Source organism: Talpa occidentalis, unplaced genomic scaffold (genome assembly GCF_014898055.3).
Source record: "Talpa occidentalis isolate TD23 unplaced genomic scaffold, MPIMG_talOcc4v2.1, whole genome shotgun sequence".
Taxonomy (NCBI): domain Eukaryota; kingdom Metazoa; phylum Chordata; class Mammalia; order Eulipotyphla; family Talpidae; genus Talpa; species Talpa occidentalis.
Genome location: NW_026555331.1, coordinates 13,793,957 through 13,812,275, shown reverse-complemented (window position 1 = coordinate 13,812,275; position 18,319 = coordinate 13,793,957). Strand labels below are relative to the sequence as shown.

At 48.2% G+C, this 18,319-nt stretch overlaps 1 protein-coding gene across 1 annotated transcript in view; it reads left to right on the top strand.

The window, feature by feature from the left end:
* The first annotated feature begins 7,371 nt into the window (after positions 1-7,371).
* Positions 7,372-18,319, top strand: part of LOC119238251 (gasdermin-C-like) — a 41,498-nt gene continuing 30,550 nt past the window's right edge. The window contains exons 1-2 of the mRNA XM_054692797.1: positions 7,372-7,441; positions 12,041-12,187. Coding sequence (XP_054548772.1) covers positions 7,372-7,441; positions 12,041-12,187 — 217 coding nt within the window. The remainder of the gene's footprint in view (positions 7,442-12,040; positions 12,188-18,319) is intronic.

Here is an 18,319-nt window from a genome sequence, read left to right as displayed (position 1 = left end):
GAAGACTTGCTGGGGGCTGGGAGGCCTGCCAGCCTCCCGGCCCCCCAGCACCCCTGCCTGCTGTGTGCCAGGTAAATGCCAATAAAAAGACCTGCAAAAACCTCTGAGTACTCTGACTCCTCCTTTACCTGGTCTGCTAGATTAGAAAACCGGCACTGTGGCCATTCCTGACCTTACAATGTTACAGGTCAGTCTTCTGGTAGGGCAGAGGAAAACTTCTGTCCCACAGTGAGGGGTAATGCAGTGTAATGCAGGAAAGACAGTTCTGGATACATGGGGACCTGGAGTCCCTCCTGGTCATAACTTGTGCTCAACTGATTGGACACATGTTACTGGAAATCATTGATCCGGGTCCTGAGTAGCTCAGTGGAGCTACTGACAATTGTGTTTGGGATCGTGTGTGTGCATGTCCATGTGTGCTGTGAGTGAATGTGTATGTATAATTCTATACACTCCTGTGGACTCATATACACATGCATGGAGTTAAAAAAGGCAATTTAAGAGGAAAGTATGTAAGTAAAGTGGGGGACTACCCGAGTCCTGAGCTCCTCAGGCCAGTATCTCTGCTTGACTATTTTAGAACTCCGGGGTGCCTCTCCAGGAGTTCCCATGGTAACCGGGACACTCACACCCACTGGGCCTGCACTGCAAGAAACAAGAGCTGGGATTTCCCAGGGGCCACACTGGGATGGGGTCTCCCCTCCCAGCAGAAACTGCATCATCTCTCTTTCCTCAGAGTCACTCTTCTCTCTGCCTCCCTGTCCATTCCCCGGATGCTGGGCCCTGGGGATTCCTCACCAGCTCAGCTGATGGCACAGGGTCCTCCTGTCCATGGCCCAGACCATCAGAGAACATTGGGAGTCACTCAGCGCTGGGGAGGGGTGTTTGGGGAGAGTGAGGGGGAGTAGATTTCCCTCTCCCCTTCTCCTCAGGTCCCTTCGGTGCCTGGTGTCTGGCATCACAGCAGCCAAGGGGATTTACTCAAATGCAGCCCTGATCCAGTGCCTCAGGGGCTCAGCACAATCACCAGCCCCCTCCACGTGACAGCATATTGGACGGGTGATCTGGGCTCCATCCCATCTCCAGTGTTTTAAATTCCTGTGTGAAATTCTCACTTATCGTTCCAATTTTAGTATATGTGCTGCCGAAGGGAGCACAAAATTCTCACTTATCCATTAGGAGCCTTTCCTTCTAAGCAAATGGCTTCTGAGACCAACTCCCTGCGGCTCCCGGCCCTCCTGGGTATGGCTGTGCTGACTAGACTGTGGGACCTTAGCCCCGGGGGATCTGAGGTCAGGCTGTGCCTGGGTCACCTCCATTTGGTAACAAAATCTCCCTTAGACTAAATATTAGGACTGAAAGCACCAAAGTCAAACCAACTTTTATTCTCTCCCCCACGCCCTCCTTGTGATTAATCTTCAACTTGCAACTAGCACACTGCTTTCCCTCTGCAATTCCTGGAACTTGGTAAACTGATTGTGTTACACCTGTGACAGAAATCCTCTGTGTTGCCAGGAGGTTGTGAGAATATCAGAAACAAGTATCTGCTGACTGTTGTCTGATCTTGACCCTGAGGAGACACTCCCTGCTGAGAGTGTCAAACCCCAACCCCCATGATACCTGGACTGCCCAGCCAACCTCAGACCTGGAAATGCACAGCTCCCCACTGTACATCCTGCACCCCTGCCTCCTGCTCACTCCCCACTCCACATCCTGTACCCCCTCATTCCTGCCCCTCCCCACTTCACATCCTGCACCCCTCCCACCAGCCCACCTACCCACTTCACATCCTGCACCCCCTCCCTCCCCACCCCCCTTATATAGTCCCAGGCTCCTGGCACCTGGGGAGCTGGGTGTCAGGGTTCCAATCCCACTGAGTGCCTTGGTGGCCGCCTTGAACCAGCTCCTCTGTGAAAAGACAAATTGTGGCTCCGAGTTTGACCTTCTGGGTGATGAGCCACTGGCCGGTTTGCTTGCTCACAGGCTTCATGACTCCCCACACTAGGGGGAGTGGAGCTGACTGTTTTGGGATCTTCCTTGCTGGGGACCTTCACTCAATGTGGGCTCCATGTGTCCAGCCCAGGCTCCCCCAGGCGGCGCTGGCTCCTGTCCTGGCCTCCCCATCACCTGCTTCAGGTCCCTCATCTCCTGATCACACTGCCAGACCCCCCTGCTGAGACTCGGGCCTCGTCTCCCCTCCTTCCCTCATCACCCCCAGCCCCTTCCCGTGTCCAGAGTCAGTCTCGTCCCCCACGGGCCGTCCCTGCACCTGACTCTGCCCTCGGGAAGTGGCCGAGGGTGGCGGCTGCTCCTCACCGGCCGGATCCTAAGGGGACCCACATCTAGTGGGGCTTTGCCCAGACAGCCCCCCACTGGGGCCCGAGACAGGGGGTGCTGGTCTCCGGCCGGGGCCAGACTTGGCCCTTCCTGACTCTGTCTTCGCCGCGCTGGGCGGCCAGGGCTGGGGAGTTCACAGTTTCCTCGTGACGGTGCAGGTTCCTCGGCGTCCCCTGAGCCGGCTCCGATCCCGGACGCGTCACGGACAATCCCGCTGGACGCTTCCCCTCTAGGGACAGTCTCAGCACAAGGCGGTTTCCTACCCTGGGGACGAGGGACCAGGCCCTGCGTCCTCCTGCTGTCCCTTCTCACCCGTCTCTCCCAGACACTCCCTCAGCGAGTCATGGTCTTTCTCGTTATTTTCCAGGGGGAAAAATACCCATTTTTCTGATACTAACTCTCTGGAGTGTGGCTGAACTTCCCCCCATGGCTGACTTCACTTCCGACACCAGCGCAAAAATTAGCCAGCGCTGCCCTCCCTGCTGACACTCTGGTTACAATTTCAGGGACTCCAGTGTCCTCCAAAGTCCAGACATCATGCACAGTGGAAGGGCTACATGTGTAGTTCAAATTATTTTCTAAAGATATATTTATGCACATAAGAACTGGAGTACAGGCCAAAGTTGTGGGGGTGAGAGGATTCACCAGAGACAGAGCGGGGAAGGGAACAGGCAGCCTGACTGAAACACACTGCTGAGGGGAGCAGCGGAGAGGTCTACCACACCATGTGGGATTCTCGCGGGCTGCCGGGATCGAACCCACGCTGCAGAGGCAGTGGACAGCTTCACAGGGCTGTGCTCAATGGCCTGCATCACCAGGGAGGCCCTCAACATTTTTTTAACAGCAAAAGCTACAAATCAGAATCAGCGAAGGGAGGGGCACACATGGGAGGGGTCTGCCAGGGCCCCCATCACAGGTGGCCCCCCTCCCCCCACCCCAGAGCTCAGGGTCCTGTCAGTCACAGAGGGTGCCCCCAAGAGGGCCTCAGATGATGGTGCCAGGGGAGCAGTGCATGTGCTTCAGGCTGTTTCCTTCAGTCTCCGCAATGCAAGGTCTAGAAAGTCAAACTCAGTTTTGGAAAATGTTCCGTGTGAGGGTGATGTGCTGAAGGTCAGCTGCCATCCTTGTCTTCCAGGGAGGAAAGACGGGGTTCCCAGGGGGAGAAGGGAAACATGGGGCATTTAAGAATATCAGAAGGCAGCAGAATGTACAAATGTGCCCAGAAACACTGTCCGGGCGCGTCCTGCCTTCTGGGGGGGCCTGCGGGAGATGCCAGGCCGCTCTGGCTGGTTTCTTCCTCCGGACACTGCTGGTCCGGCCGGCACAGGAAGGCCACGGGGGGAACGGGCCTTGGGGGTGACCCTGCCCCGCGGGCAGATCTTCACGTCTAAAAAGAGACTCAACGTGGCCACTGCGAGCAGGCGCCTGACACAGGCAGGTGAGAACATTCACTCCTGCTGAGCCGATGCCCCTTTGGGCCATTCAGAGGCTCTGCCCGGGGTGCCAGTGCCTGCCCCGCCCTGTGCCTCCAACTGGGGCTGATTTCTGCTCTTCCTCCCCTGCTGAGCGAGCACCCTGGGGCGTCCTCTTCACACGTGATAGGAATGGGGGGAAAGTGTGTGTAGAGTCATCCATGTTTCCAAAAACGGCAAAAGGAACATGGATTCTCAGAGCCCGTGCTGTGCAGAAGGGGTGACCTATGGGGGGCCCTTTGCACGCGTCAGTGCCTGCTGTGTAGCCAGGGAACCCCTGTGATGCGTGTTCTCCTGTGAGGACCATCCCAGCAGGAGACCCAGGGGCCTGTGTGAGTGGCAGGAGGAGGTGATGGAGCAACCCCCGCCTTTGGTCTCTGATGATTTTCCACGGAATGGGAAGGAGAAGGAAACGCTGGACATGAGGAGAGGAGCTCACCAGGGAAGAGCAACGGGAGAGCCTGAGGATGGATATTGGGGTGGGGGTCTAGCCCAGCTCTTGCTGTTCCCCTCTGGTGGGCACTGATGATCTCACCCCTCTCCCCTACCCATTAGGCTGCTCCAGGCTGAGCTGCCCAGCAGCAACACAGCGCAGCCTCACCCGTGATTCTCAACTATTCCAGGCGTCATACTGCACGGTGAAAATAGGTCAAACTTGGGTTGATGATTGACTTATTTTCCAAAATATTATCATTTTCACATGTAACCAATGTAAGTACTGTAGGGAAATATTTGACATTCCTTCCTCAGAATTGATCTTTGAACACAGCTGTGCATTTTGCACCTAAATGCATCTGCATTTGGAGTAGCAAGTGCTTAATATGCACACAGGCTCCTGGCTGCCACGTAGTCCTAGGACTTCAATCCTTGGGCCAGTAAAGAAAGGTTATTTTATTTTTTAGTCTCTACCTTTTTGACATTGTTGATCAGATAATTCTTTGCTTTTGAAAAAACACAAACACTTTCAGTACTGCCCATGACATGGTGAAACCAGCACTCATATAAATGTTGGAAGGAGCTTATATTAGGACATAATATAAGTCAGTGCCGGTGGGTATCAAGATTATTAAAAGTTCATATCATTTGAGCCTATAATTCCTCATATGCAAATATGTCAAATTTAATCAAATAATTAGCTTAGATAGATGTCAGAGTCTTAGCCTGGGACAGTAAGGAGGTAGAGAGAAGGAGCAGGAGAAAGCACATAGTCAAGTGCACAGCCAGACCCCTGGGGTCTACACTTCCCCACATTGTCTGGACTGTGGTGCCGGGATGTGGAGGGTACTGGGACAGAACCTCCAACCCCAAAGATTTCCCTGAGTGTGAGGGGGGGACAGTGCACAGGGCATGATCCAAGGCCTGAAGAGACTTGTCAACCAGCTGAAATGGATTGTGCTAGAGCATTTGGGGTGAGGCTGCTTGTGCTGGGATCCCTCTGAGGAGACACCTGAGTGTCCTTGGACAATGGGAGATGCCTTGGCAAGAACTGCACAGAGAACATTCTGAGGGGAAGAGCCAGCAAGGGCAGAGGGTGTCAGGGGGGCACACTGACCTGCTGAGCGCACGGAGGAGGCCCGTGTGGCTGGTTCTCAGGCGGGAACCAGACAAGGCAGGTGCTGTAGGGACCATCACTGAGTGACTGTGATGTGAACTCTATTAACCTGGTAAATGCTGGTATGAGGGATGGTTATAGGGCATCAGAGGCAATTTGTGGTGGCCTTCATGCCACACATCTCCTGCTATAGTCAGTCAGTCAATCCTATAAGGAACAGGTAAAGGCCTGGGTCTCAGACTAGTAGTTTTGTCCCTTTTACTAACCTTTTATTTATGTTTGCAGTGAAGATTGTTGCCAGATGAGATCACATAACAGATGCAGATTCTTGTATTTGAGGTGTGATTCCTGCTGGCAGCTCACAGGGGACAGTTCAGATGCTCCCCTGAGCCCTGACACAAGCCTGTCCCATTTCCAGAATCATCCTTCCACCTTCTCACTGGCTCTGGTTATATTTTACATGCAGTGCACTGAAGACAGAATATGAACCAAAAGTAGTTCCTGCCCCTCTGTCTGTGGATCCATGATCAGAACGTGTTTGTTTGGTGGTGACTGATGAAGTGTGTGAACCTGACACTTGTGTTATAATCCTCTTTAAGTCACTACAGAATCATAAAATACTTTTTCAGCAAGGTTTTGTATAACTATGAAGAAACAGGCCTGTCTTCAAAGGAACCTTATCTTCTCTGCTTAGGGCAGCCTAGATGCTATATATCGGGGCACCCCAGTCTGTGTCTACAGCCAGGAAGGCCTGAGAGCTAAGAGCTGTGACCAGAGCTCAGCAGCAGGCCTGGCCTCCTGGAGAGGGCGGCTGCTCACCTGCTTATTTTTCTAGACAAAGTCCTTGGAAAGTGACTCAGGGGTCCATTGGTGGAGAGAAGCCACAGACCAGTGACATTATCACTCTTTGGAGCTCGTGCGGCCAACTCTGCTGGACCTCAGGACTCTGAGTGTTGAAGGGCCCTGCTCATTGGAATCTCTCTGGGACAAAACACCATATATCTGGTGAGTTAAAACCAGGGACAAGGAGGTGAGTGAGAAGAAGTGATACCTTATTCACAGCCTAAAACGGTCGGGCTGGGTTTGTGAAGGGAACGGAAGCTTGTTTTGACATAATTGTACCCAACAGCTTTTCTCCCTAAAGTTCTCTCTCTTTTTTTTTAAATTCATTAATTTATTTATACAAGAACTAGGGTACAGGCCAGATGTGCTGGAGGGTGAGAGGATTCACCAGAGACAGAGTGGGGAACAGAACAGGCAGACTGACTGAAATACACTGCTGAGGGGAGCAGCGGGCGAGACAGGAGAGGTCTCCCGTGCCATGTGGACCCTTGCTGGCCTGCTGGAATGGAACTGGCGCTGCAGAGTCTGTAACCAGCCATACAGCACTGAGCTCAACAGCCTGCACCACCAGGGGAGGCCCTCCCTAAAGTTCTCTTTAACGAGGGGGTGTCCTGGTAACTGAGGCGAGCCCTGAGGCCATGGGACGTGTGTTGGGGCATCTTTGCCCAGGTCAGGTCTACAGAATCTTTTGTTCCTGTTCTGCTCCTGGAGTCCAAGCCACTGTGCTCCCTGTCACAGCAAACCTGCTGACATCCCAGCCGTGCTCCGAGTCCCTCCTGCCACAGCCTCGCTGCCCCGGTAGCATTTTTTTTTTTTTATAGAGGCATGTTTTTATTTATTTATTTATTATATTTGTTTGTTTGTTTTGTTTATACAAGCACTGGGTACAGTCAGAAGCGCTGGAGGGTGAGAGAATTCACCAGAGCCAGAGTGGGGAGCAGAGCAGGCAGAAGGACTGAAGTACACTGCTGGGGGGAGCAGCGGGTGGCAGGAGAGGTCTGCGCACCATGTGGGACCCTCCTCCGGTGGCCGGGGAGCAGCCGGGGATCAAACCGGTGCCGCAGAGGCCGCGGGCAGCTTCGCAACCCAGCGCTCAACTGCTGCGCCACCGGGGAGGCCCCCTGGTAGCATTTTGTTCTTGATAATAGACACTGCACCGTGTGAGAGATGGACGTGGAGGCTTCAGTTAGCATCCTCCTCATGGCTCGTGGTGTGAGCAAGTGTCCAGACACCTGCTGTGAGTGTTTATGTCCTGTTTGGAGAACTGTCCATTGAAGTCCTTTGCCTAGAGAAAAATGGAGATACTTGGACTTTTTTTTCTATTGTGTTCTTCCTTAGTTATTTTGGATACTATGCCCTATCAGTGGGTGGTTTGCAATATTCCCCCCTTGTGCCGGTGTCTGCCCTCATGATTTCTACTGCTGTGCAGGGGCTGCTTTATGCACCTGCTTGTTTCCTTCTCTTGTTGCCTTGTTTGTGAGATCACACCCAGTGTTCTCTTGCCTAAACGTGGTTGTCCAAACAGGTGTTTCTGGGCAGGCTAAGGGCCGATGCTCCTGCTCTGCATTTGCTGACCTCAGTCTCTGAGACTGAAAGTGCCTGAGCCGAGGGACAGCCCCTGGCAGGCCGCCGACCACCTGTGGAGCCCTGATGGTGGAGAAGTTCTTCACATGATGTTCTAGCGAATCCCGATCCACGCAGCCTAACACAGAGGCTTCTGGATTCTTAAATGTGAATACCTCATGCCCATCGCCATGAACTACAGAATTGTCCTATTTCTGCCAGAGCAACAGTGTATGACTCAGTTTTGCTGCTTGTAATGGGTTTGTGCAAGTTTTCTATCTCTTGTTTATTTAGCCTTGGGTGACTGTTATAATTCTAACAACGTGTCCATCTCATCTAGATTGTTGCATTCGTTTGCATATAATTGCTCATTGTAATCTCTCCTCCTCTGGGTTGATGCTGTGCCTGTTGTAATTTCTTCTTTTTCCATTTTGAGCATATTTATTTGACAATTTCTCACTGTTTTTCCTGTGAGCCTCGCTCGAGGTTTGTTCATTTGTTTATTTTTTTCAACCAACCTTCTCTGGGTTTCATTAATTTTTTGATTGTCTTTTAATTTCTATTTGATTTATTCTGCTTGGATTTTTATTTCCTTCCTTCTAGTTACTTTTGTGTCTTTTATTATTCTTTTTCTGGTTCTTAGAGATGGGAAGTTAGGTTGTTTTTTTGTTTCTTTCTTGTTTCTTGATGTGGACCTGTATTGCTGTATTCTTTCCTCTTCCTACTGCTTTTGCTGTGTCCCATCTGTTCTGGGAAGTTGAGTCCTCGTTGTCTTCTGTCTCAAAGTAATTTAAAATTTATTCTTTGATTTCCTCATTGATCTAGTGACCTTTCCATATTGTGTTTTTCAGCCTCCACGTTTTGGGGTGGTTCCTTACATTCTTTCCTAGTTCCTTCTAGCTTGATGCCTTTATGGTCAAAGAACTTAGTTGGTATGATTTCGATCTTCATGTATTTGTTGATATTTGTCTTCTGACCAATACATGGTCTATCCTGGAGAATGTTTGTGTGCACTTGAGAAAAATGTGTATTTTTATTTTTTGGGTGAAGTGTTCTGTAGATGTATGTTAGGCCCATGTGGTCTAGATCTTTATTTAAGATGATTGTGTCCTTGTTTATTTGTTATCTTGTGATCTGCCATTTTTGAGAGTGGGGTGTTAAAGTCTCCTGCGAAATACATATTTTCTCCAAAATCTGTTTTCAGATTGGAACATAATTATCTAGCGTATGTTTGGTGAGTATGTATTGATGTGTCCCATCAATACATCGTGTCCATAAGTGTCTCTGTCTCCTTTTTTAGTATGAGTCTATTTTATCTGATATAAGTATGGCTGCCCCTGCCTTGTTTTGGGGTCCATTTGCTTGTAGAATTGTTGTCTAGCCATTTCCTTTTAATCAATATTTGTCTTTGGGACTTAGGGTTGTTTCCTGGGGATGGCAGAAGGTTGGGTTCTGTTTCCTAATCCAACATGCTACTCTGGGTCTTTTTATTGGTGAGTTTTGTCCAATCATTTTTAGGGTGATTGTTGATGTGGAAGTCTGTTCTGCCATTTTGTTCCTCATTTTGTGGTTCTACTCCATACTTTGTCCAGTTCTTCATGTTCATTCCATGTTGGTTTAGATTCTAAGGCTTCTTGTAGTATTTCTTGCAATGGGGGTTTAGTAGTGGCAAATTCATGAAGATTTTGTTTGTCTGAGAAGACCCTTATGTTTTCCTCATCTAGGAAAGACAGCTCTGCAGGTTGAAGTATTTTTGACTCACCTTTTTTGTCTTGCAGTTTTTGAATATGTCACTTCATTCTTTTCTTCCCATAGTGTTTCTGTTTTTCTTTCTTGAATAATTTTTAAATTTATTTTTGCTTCGAGCACCTGGGGTGTAGCACCATGTGGGTTAGCTCCCTGGCCAGAACTCAGGACATCACAGCGGTAGCGCAGATCCCGTCCTTTCATCCTGCTAGTGTCCTGCATGTCTATTTTTACTTCCTTCTTCAAGTTTGGAATGTTTTGTTCAATTATTTCCTTGAAGAGTTTCTCAGTGCCACTGTCTTTTTCTTCTCCTTTTGAGATTTCTATGTCTCTCATATATCCTTTCCTCACTGTGTGAGATAATTCCTTTTTTTTTTTAACATGTAACATCTTTTAATATTTGAGTTTTTAACAAATGCTAGGTGATTCTAGGGATGGTTTTACTTTTCTCCCAAGTAATTTAAGAGATGCATAATTACAGAAATGATTTTTGCTGCTTTTATTTTATTTTCTTCTTTTATATGATTACTATCTTTTTTGTTTTTTATTTTTTATTACTATTATTTTATTTTATTTTTAAATTATTTTATTTTATATGATTCTTACATCATTTTTCATTTTTGCACAATGTATATTCCCCATACAATTGCACCCCTCCCCTTATTTTGACCCATAGCTTCCTCTCCCTGTCCCTCCCCTCCCCCACAGTGTGTCTCTGGTTTATAGTTGCTTGTTGATTTTGATTTTTACTTCGTATTAATTAGTCTTTTTACTGGTCCCTTATTTAGGTTTTCTAAATTCCTGCTATGAGTAGGACCATCCAGTATTTTTCTTTTTCTTTCTGACTTATTTTGCTGAGCATGATCCCTTCTAGCTCCATCTATGTTGCTGCAAACTCCATGAGTTTATCTTTTTTGAATGCTGAGTAATATCCCATTGTGTATATGTACCACATCTTCTTGATCCAGTCATCTTTTTTTGGGCATTTGGGTTGTTTCCAAAGCTTAGCTATGGTAAACAGTGCTGCTATAAATATAGGGGTGCAGGTGCTCTTTGGAATTGATGTTTCTGGGTCCTTTGGGTAAATACCGAGGAGTGGAATTGCTGGATCATATGGAAGCTCTATGTTTAGTAGGCCCCGGAGACACATTTCATTTCCATTCTGATGTGAGAGTCGACCCTGATTCAACCCAAGATCCCACGGGACTGGTGCCCAGACAACGGCCGTGTCGAAACCTCAAAACTTTTAATCTGCTGTCAGTGCAGGAGTCCTGAGCATCCAGGGCCCTGCTCTCTGCTAGTCCTTGCAGGGACATCAAGCCCCTCGCTGAGCTGTCGGTGCCGCTTCATCTGACATCTCAGTCTGGCCCGGGGCTCACTCAGGAAGCCACATGCAGTTTGACAGGAGGTTCTCTGTACCAGTCTGAGTGACCGAAAGTCTACACCTTCCCAAGTTTGTTCCTCTACCAGGAACAGCCCACACTGTAACAAAGGCCCCCTCACCTTTCTGTGCTTCAAAATATTGGGGAGTAACAAAACTCCCCTCAGGGAGACAGATGCATGGGACATTAGCAATGCTGGAGAGAGTGGGTGAGACACATCTTTCCGTGATTTCTGATTTTTTTAGTTACCCGTGAATGGAAGGCTTGCCAGCAGAGAGTTATCCTACCATATGTAGTCTTGAAAATCAGATTTTAACTTTATTTTTCTTTTAATAATTATTTATATTCACATAAATGCTATTTAAACAGACATCTTATTTCTAAAAGGTGTAACAATTTAAGAGATTCCTTGTTAAGACCATGGCAGATTTTTGGAAATCTGTTACCACATTCACAGACTTGCACACGGTTACATACTTTATTTAAGCAAAGAGTTTCAAAGTCTTTGTTCACTTAATTTAAGACTTTGCTAATTTACTTTTTCAATGCTTATTTCCTCACTCACTATAAAGTCCCCTGTCTCACTAAGTGTAATATGCTTTAGGACACAGATTTTTTTTTAAAGATTTATTTATTTATGCATACAAAAACTGGGGTACAGGCCAGAGGTGTTGGGGGTGGTGAGAGGATTCACCAGAGACAGAGTGGGGAACAGAACAGGTGGACTGACTGAAATACACTGCTGAGTGGAGCTGTGGGGAGACAGGAGAGGTCTGCTGTGCCATGTGGGTAGCTCCCTGGCTGGGGATCCAACTTGCGCTGCAGTGGCTGAGGATAACTTCATAGGTTGCATCTTAACCCCTTGCGCCATTAGGGAGGCCTATGACACAAATTTTTATCTGTCTTATCACTAGCACAGTAGTGGATAGTTACTGCTTTCTCAAATATATACTGGATAACTACTTACTGTTATTTTAATGAATGAATGAGTGAATGAATATCCAAAAAAAATGAAGCACAAATTTCCCTTTTCTTCATTCTGCATCTCAACAACAAACCCTGCTAGATGCTCTATGCAGGAGAGCACACCCCAGGGCTCTGTGGACCCATCCCCTTTAACTCCCATGGCCTCACCTCTTTTGCAGTTCTTGTATTTAGATGGTGGGATGGTGACAACCTGATACTGGAGGGAGGACTCCTGGAACTCAGTAGCTACCACTGCAACTTTCTTATCTACCACAGCATCCACAGTCACAGCAACCTTCAGTGTCTTGAGAGCATCGTCATTGAGGGTAAGTGGTCCCATCACATCAGTTTCTAGAGACAGAAATAGTGGCCTTAGGTTGACTCAAGAATTAACTCCAGAGCAATGGAAATGGAATAACTGACTCCATTTTGCCTAATCCTCCTACTCATTTACTGTCTCTGTTAATAAGCTAATTATTCAATTAAAGTTTTAGTGTAAATTACTGCTGAGAGGAAGTATTTGAACCACTGAAGTTTTGGGTGACAGCAAGAATGACGTCATCCTCATCAATAAGGATGCAACTTGGGCACTGGTCCAGGAGGCACGGTGCGTCACTCTGTCGGCCCAGTGACTCCTCTGCAACACGAGGAGCATCAGCCCCAGGAGGCAGCACATTGTGCAGAAATGTTGAGGCTTTGGAGCCATTATGAATGGACATAGCTAATGCTATTTCTACCAATTCCCAGGTTTGTAACTAGAACAAATTATTTTACTAGCTTTCATTAGCTCTTGTGTAAAATGGGGATTATATTCTTAGCTCAACAGGCTGCAGTAATTATTAAATAATTATAGCTCCACGTCTACTGTCTTTAGACAAGGCTGATCCTACGATCTGCTTTTGAGGGTGATTCAATTGGTTGGTTACTGTGCCCCTTATATCTTATAACTTTGTTTCGCAAGCTGGCCTGTTATAGCCTTGATTGACAATACCTGGTAGTGAAGAACTTGGTTCCAGAATATCCAAGAGGGAGAAAGAAAGTGGTTTATAGTCTTTCTTACAAAAACTTGAGAAACACTTCTCCTCCACGAATAAGGAATACAGTTTCACACAGGAGGCATGATCCACACATGTGACATGCTTCATTTCTTTATTTCCAACTTCTTTTGCTACAATCTTGCTAATAGTCGCAAAAACTGGCATGTTCTAGGAGCAGATAGAAGAGGGTTACAGAAATTATTTGGGGCTTACAGATGAGATTAAATAGGTATTTCTGCATCATTTGAGAGAGTGACAATGACTTCCATACTGTATGGAGAGATGGGTCTTTCTAGATCAAGTGGATGCATATGGAAAGGATGTCCATGGTAGTAGTTATAAGGGGCCCTACGTCCCACTTCACACAATATCTAGGATTCACCAGAGTCCCCTGCTGTATTGAGAAGTGAATCCCACAAGTTTTCAGACACTAGCACCTCCTAACTAATCAGTACCCAGGTTGGCCTCACAGGGCCTGGCTCTAATTTAGGCTTGTCAGCAAGCCCAGGTGAGAATCCCTTATTCTAGGCTGAGTTGCCAGCTCTTTGGGAGAGGACAGAGGCCTTACTCACAACCTTGTGAGACCTAGTTACTCACCTCATAGAGTCTCCTGTGCCAGTGATCTTAGCATCCCAAAAAATCCAAGACAAAAAATGTGAGTCAAAAATACTTCACTCAGAAAAGCTGTCTTTCCTACATGAGGAAAACATAAGGATCTTCTCAGATGAACAAAATCTTCAGAAATTTGCTACTACTGAACCCCCACTGTAAGATGCTGTAGAATCAAAACCAACATGGAATGAACATGAAGAACTGAACAAGGTATTGAGCAGAACCACAAAATGATGAACAGAATGGCAGAGCAGACTTCCACATCAGCAATCACCCTAAAAATGAATGGACAAAACTCATCAATAAAAAGCCCCAGAGTAGCATGTTGATTAGAAAACAGAACCCAACCTTCTGCCATAGCCAGGAAACAACCCTAAGTGCCAAGGGTACATATTGATTGAAAGTAAAGGGCTAGACAACAATTCTACAAGCAAATGGACCCCAAAACAAGGCAGGGGCAGCCGTACTTACATCAGATAAAACGGACTTCAAACTAAAAAAGATGACACGAGACACTGATGGACACGATATGTTGATCCAGGGGAAAGTATTGATGTGTCTCACCACTCACCAAATGAAGGAGCACCAACATACATTAGACAATAATGTTCAATCTGAAAACAGATTTTGGAGAAAATATGTATGTGGCAGGAGACTTCAACTCCCACTCTCACCAATGGACAGACCAAAAAGACAACGAATAAACAAGGACACAGACCTCTCTGGTGGTGCAGGGGTTAGAGTCTCAGCTCTATCAAGCTATCACCAGCTACTGCTGCATTAGTTCTATCCGGCCAGGGAGCTGACCCACATGGCACAGAACAGGAGTACTCGGCCCTCAGGCCTCCACAGAAACACCCATTTAGACAACCACCTTTAGGCAAGAGAATGCTGGGTGTGATCTCACAAACAAGGCAACAAAGGGAAGAAGACAAGCAGGGGTGCATAAAACAGCTTCTGCACAGCAGTGGAAATCATGACAGAGGGCAGACACCCGGCACAAGGGGCACAACGTGCAAACCACACCACTGATAGGGTGTAGTATCCAAAATAAATAAAGAAGAAAACAAGGGGGAAAAAAACACCAATATGTCTATTTGTTTCTGGGCAAAGGATTTGAATGGAAAATTCTCTGAACAGGACTAAATACACACAGCAGGTATCTGTACACTTGCTCACAAACCCTGAGGGGGATACAATCGGAGCCTCCATCATCCATCTCCTCACACGGTGCAGTGTCTATTATCAAAATCAAAAAGCTACCAGGGGCGGTGAGGCTGTGGCAGGAGGGACTCGGGGCACGGCTGGGATGTCAGCAGGTTTGCTGTGACAGGGAGCACAGAGGCTTGGACTCCAGGAGCAGAACAGGAACAAAAGATTCTCTAGACCTGACCTGGGCAAAGATGCCCCAACACTCGTCCCATAGCCTCAGGGCTCATCTCAGTTACCAGGAACTCACCCTCGTTAAAGAGAACTTTAGGGAGAAAAGCTTTTGGGTACAATTACGACAAAACGAGCTTCTATTCCTTAAACTAACCCAGCCTGAGCATTTCAGGCTGTGAATATAGTATCACCTCTTCTCACTCACCTCCTTGTCCCTGGTTCTAACTCACCAGATATATGGTGTTTTGTCCTGGAGAGATTCCAGTGAGCAGGGCCCTTCAACGCTCAGAGTCCTGAGGTCCAGAAGAGTTGGCCGCACGAGCTCCAAAGAGTGATAATGTGACTGGACTGTGGCTTCTCTCCACCAATAGGCCCTTGAGTCACTTTCCAAGGATTTTTCTGAGAAAAACAAGCAGGTGAGCAGCCGCCCTCTCCAGGAGGCCAGGCCTGGAGCTGAGTTCTGGTCACAGCTCTTAGCTCTCAGGCCTTCCTGGCTGTAGACACAGACTGGGGTGCCCCGATATAGAGCATCTAGGCTTCCCTGAGCAGAGGAGATAAGGTTCCTTAGGAGTCAGGCCTGTTTCTTCATAGTTATACAAAACCTTGCTGAACAAGTATTATGACTCCATAGTGACTTAAAGTTGATTTATAACATGATACAAGTGTCAGGTTCACACAAGTCTACAGTCACCACGAAACAAACATGTTTTGAACATACATCCACAGACAGAATGGCAGGAAGTATTTTTGGTTCATATTCTGTCTTCAGTGCACTGCATGTAAAATATAACCAGAGCCAGTGAGAAGGTGGAAGGATGATTCTGGAAATGGGACAGGCTTGTGCCAGGGCTCAGGGGAGCATCTGAACTGCCCCCTGTAAGCTGCCAGCAGGAATCACACCTCAAATACAAGAACCTGCATCTGTTATGTGATCTCATCTGGCAACAATCTTCACTGCAAATGAAAAGAAAAGGTTTGGTAAAAGGAACGCAACTACTTGTCTGAGACCCAGGCCTTTGCCTGTTCCTTATAGGATTGAGTGAGTGATGATAGGAGGAGATATGTGGTGTGAAGGCCACCTGCAAATTGTCTCTAATGCCCTATAACCATCCCTCATACCAGCATTTACCAGGTTAATAGAGTTCACATCGCATTCACTCTGTGATGGTTCCTACAGCACCTGCCTCGTCTGGTTCCTGCCTGAGAACCAGCCACACGGGCCTCCTCCGTGCGCTCAGCAGGCCAGTTTGCCCCCCTGACACCGTCTGCCCTTGCTGGCTCTTCCCCTCAGAATGTTCTCTGTGCAGTTCTGGCCAAGGCATCTCCCATTGTCCAAGGACACTCAGATGTCTCCTCAGAGGGATCCCAGCACAAACAGCCTCACCCCAAATGCTCTAGCACAGTCCACTTCAGCTGGTAGACAAGCCTCTTCAGGCCTTGGATCATCCCCTGTGCACTGTGTGCCCGTCACACTGAGGGAAATCTTTGGGAATGGAAATTCCGTCCCAGTACCCTCCACACCCCGGCACTACAGTCCAGACGATGTGGAGAAGTGTAGACCCCTGGGGTCTGGCTGTGCACTTGACTCTCTGCTTTTTCCTGCTCCTTCTCTCTACCTCCTTACTGTCCCAGGCTAATACCCTGACAGCTGTCTAAGCTAGATATTTGATTAAATTTGATATATACGCAGATGAGGAATTATAGGCTCAAATGATATGAACTTTTTAATAGTATTGACACACACCACCACTGGCTTAGACTGTGTCCTGGCATAAGTTCCTTCCAACATTTATGAGCGCTGGTTTCACCATGTCATGGGCAGTACTGAAAGTGTTTGTGTTTTTTCAAAAGCAAAGAATTTTCTGGCCCACAGTGTCAAAAAGACAGAGGTTGAAAAATAAAACAAAGTAAACATTACTTGCTGGCCCAAGGATCCAGGACTTGGGACTCCCTGCAAGCTGGCAGTGTGTTTGCACATTAAGCCCTTGCTAGGCAGCCAGTCCACATGCAGATGCTCTTTGGTGCAAAATGCACAGCCAAGTTCAAAGATAAATTATGAGGAAGGAATGTCAAATATTTCTCTACAGTACATACATTGGTTGCATGTTAAAATGATAATATTTTGGAAAATAAGTCAATCATCAACCGAAGATTGACTGATTTTCATTGTTGAGTATGACGCCTAGAATAGTTAAGAATCACGGGCGAAGCTGCGCTGTGTTGCTGCTGGGCAGCTCAGCCTGGAGCAGCCTAATGGGTAGGGGAGGGGGATGAGATCATCAGTGCCCACCAGAGGGGAACAGCAAGAGCTGGGCTAGACCCCCACACCCCATATCCATCCTCAGGCTCTCCCGTTGCTCTTCCCTGGTGAGCTCCTCTCCTCATGTCCAGTGTTTCCTTCTCCTTCCCATTCCGTGGAAAATCATCAGAGACCAAAGGCGGGGGTTGCTCCATCACCTCCTCCTGCCACTCACACAGGCCCCTGGGTCTCCTGCTGGGATGGTCCTCACGGGAGAACACGCATCACAGGGGATCCCTGGCGACACAGCAGGCACTGACGCATGCAAAGGGCCCCCACAGGGCACCCCTTCTGCACAGCACGGGCTCTGAGAATCCATGTTCTTTTTTCCATTTTTGGAAACATGGATGATTCTACACACACTTTCCCCCATTCCTATCATGTGGTGAAGAGGACGACCCAGGGTGCTCGCTCAGCAGGGGAGGAAGAGCAGAAATCAGCCCCAGGAGGAGGCACAGGGCGGGGCAGGCACTGGCACCCCGGGCAGAGCCTCTGAATGGCCCAAAGGGGCATCGGCTCAGCAGGAGTGAATGTTCTCACCTGCCTGTGTCAGGCGCCTGCACGCAGTGGCCATGTTGAGTCTCTTTTTAGACGTGAAGATGTGCCCGCGGGGCAGGGTCAGCCCCAAGGCCCGTTCCCTCCGCGGCCTTCCTGTGCCGGCCAGACCAACAGTGTCCGGAGGAAGAAACCAGCCAGAGCAGCCTGGCATCTCCGGCAGCCTCCCCAGAAGGCAGGACGCGCCCGGACAGTGTTTCTGGGCACATTTGTTTACATTCCGCCTCCTTCTAATGTTCTTAAATGCCCCATTACTCTCTCCCCCTGGGAACCGTGTATTTCCTCCCTCGGGCATGAGGACGGCCGCTGAGCTTCAGCACATCACCCTCGCACGGAAGATTTTCTGAAACTGAGTTTGACTTTCTAGACCTTGCATTGCGTGATTGAAGGAAACAGCCTGAAGTTCACGCGCCTCTTCCCTGGCACAATCATCTGAGGCCCTGCTTGGGGGCCCCTCTGCGACTGACAGGACCCTGAGCTCAGAGGGTCCCAAGAGAGGGGCTATCTGGAATGGGGGGCCATGGCAGACCTTGCCCATGTGTGGCCCTCCCTTGGCTGACTCTTATTTGTAG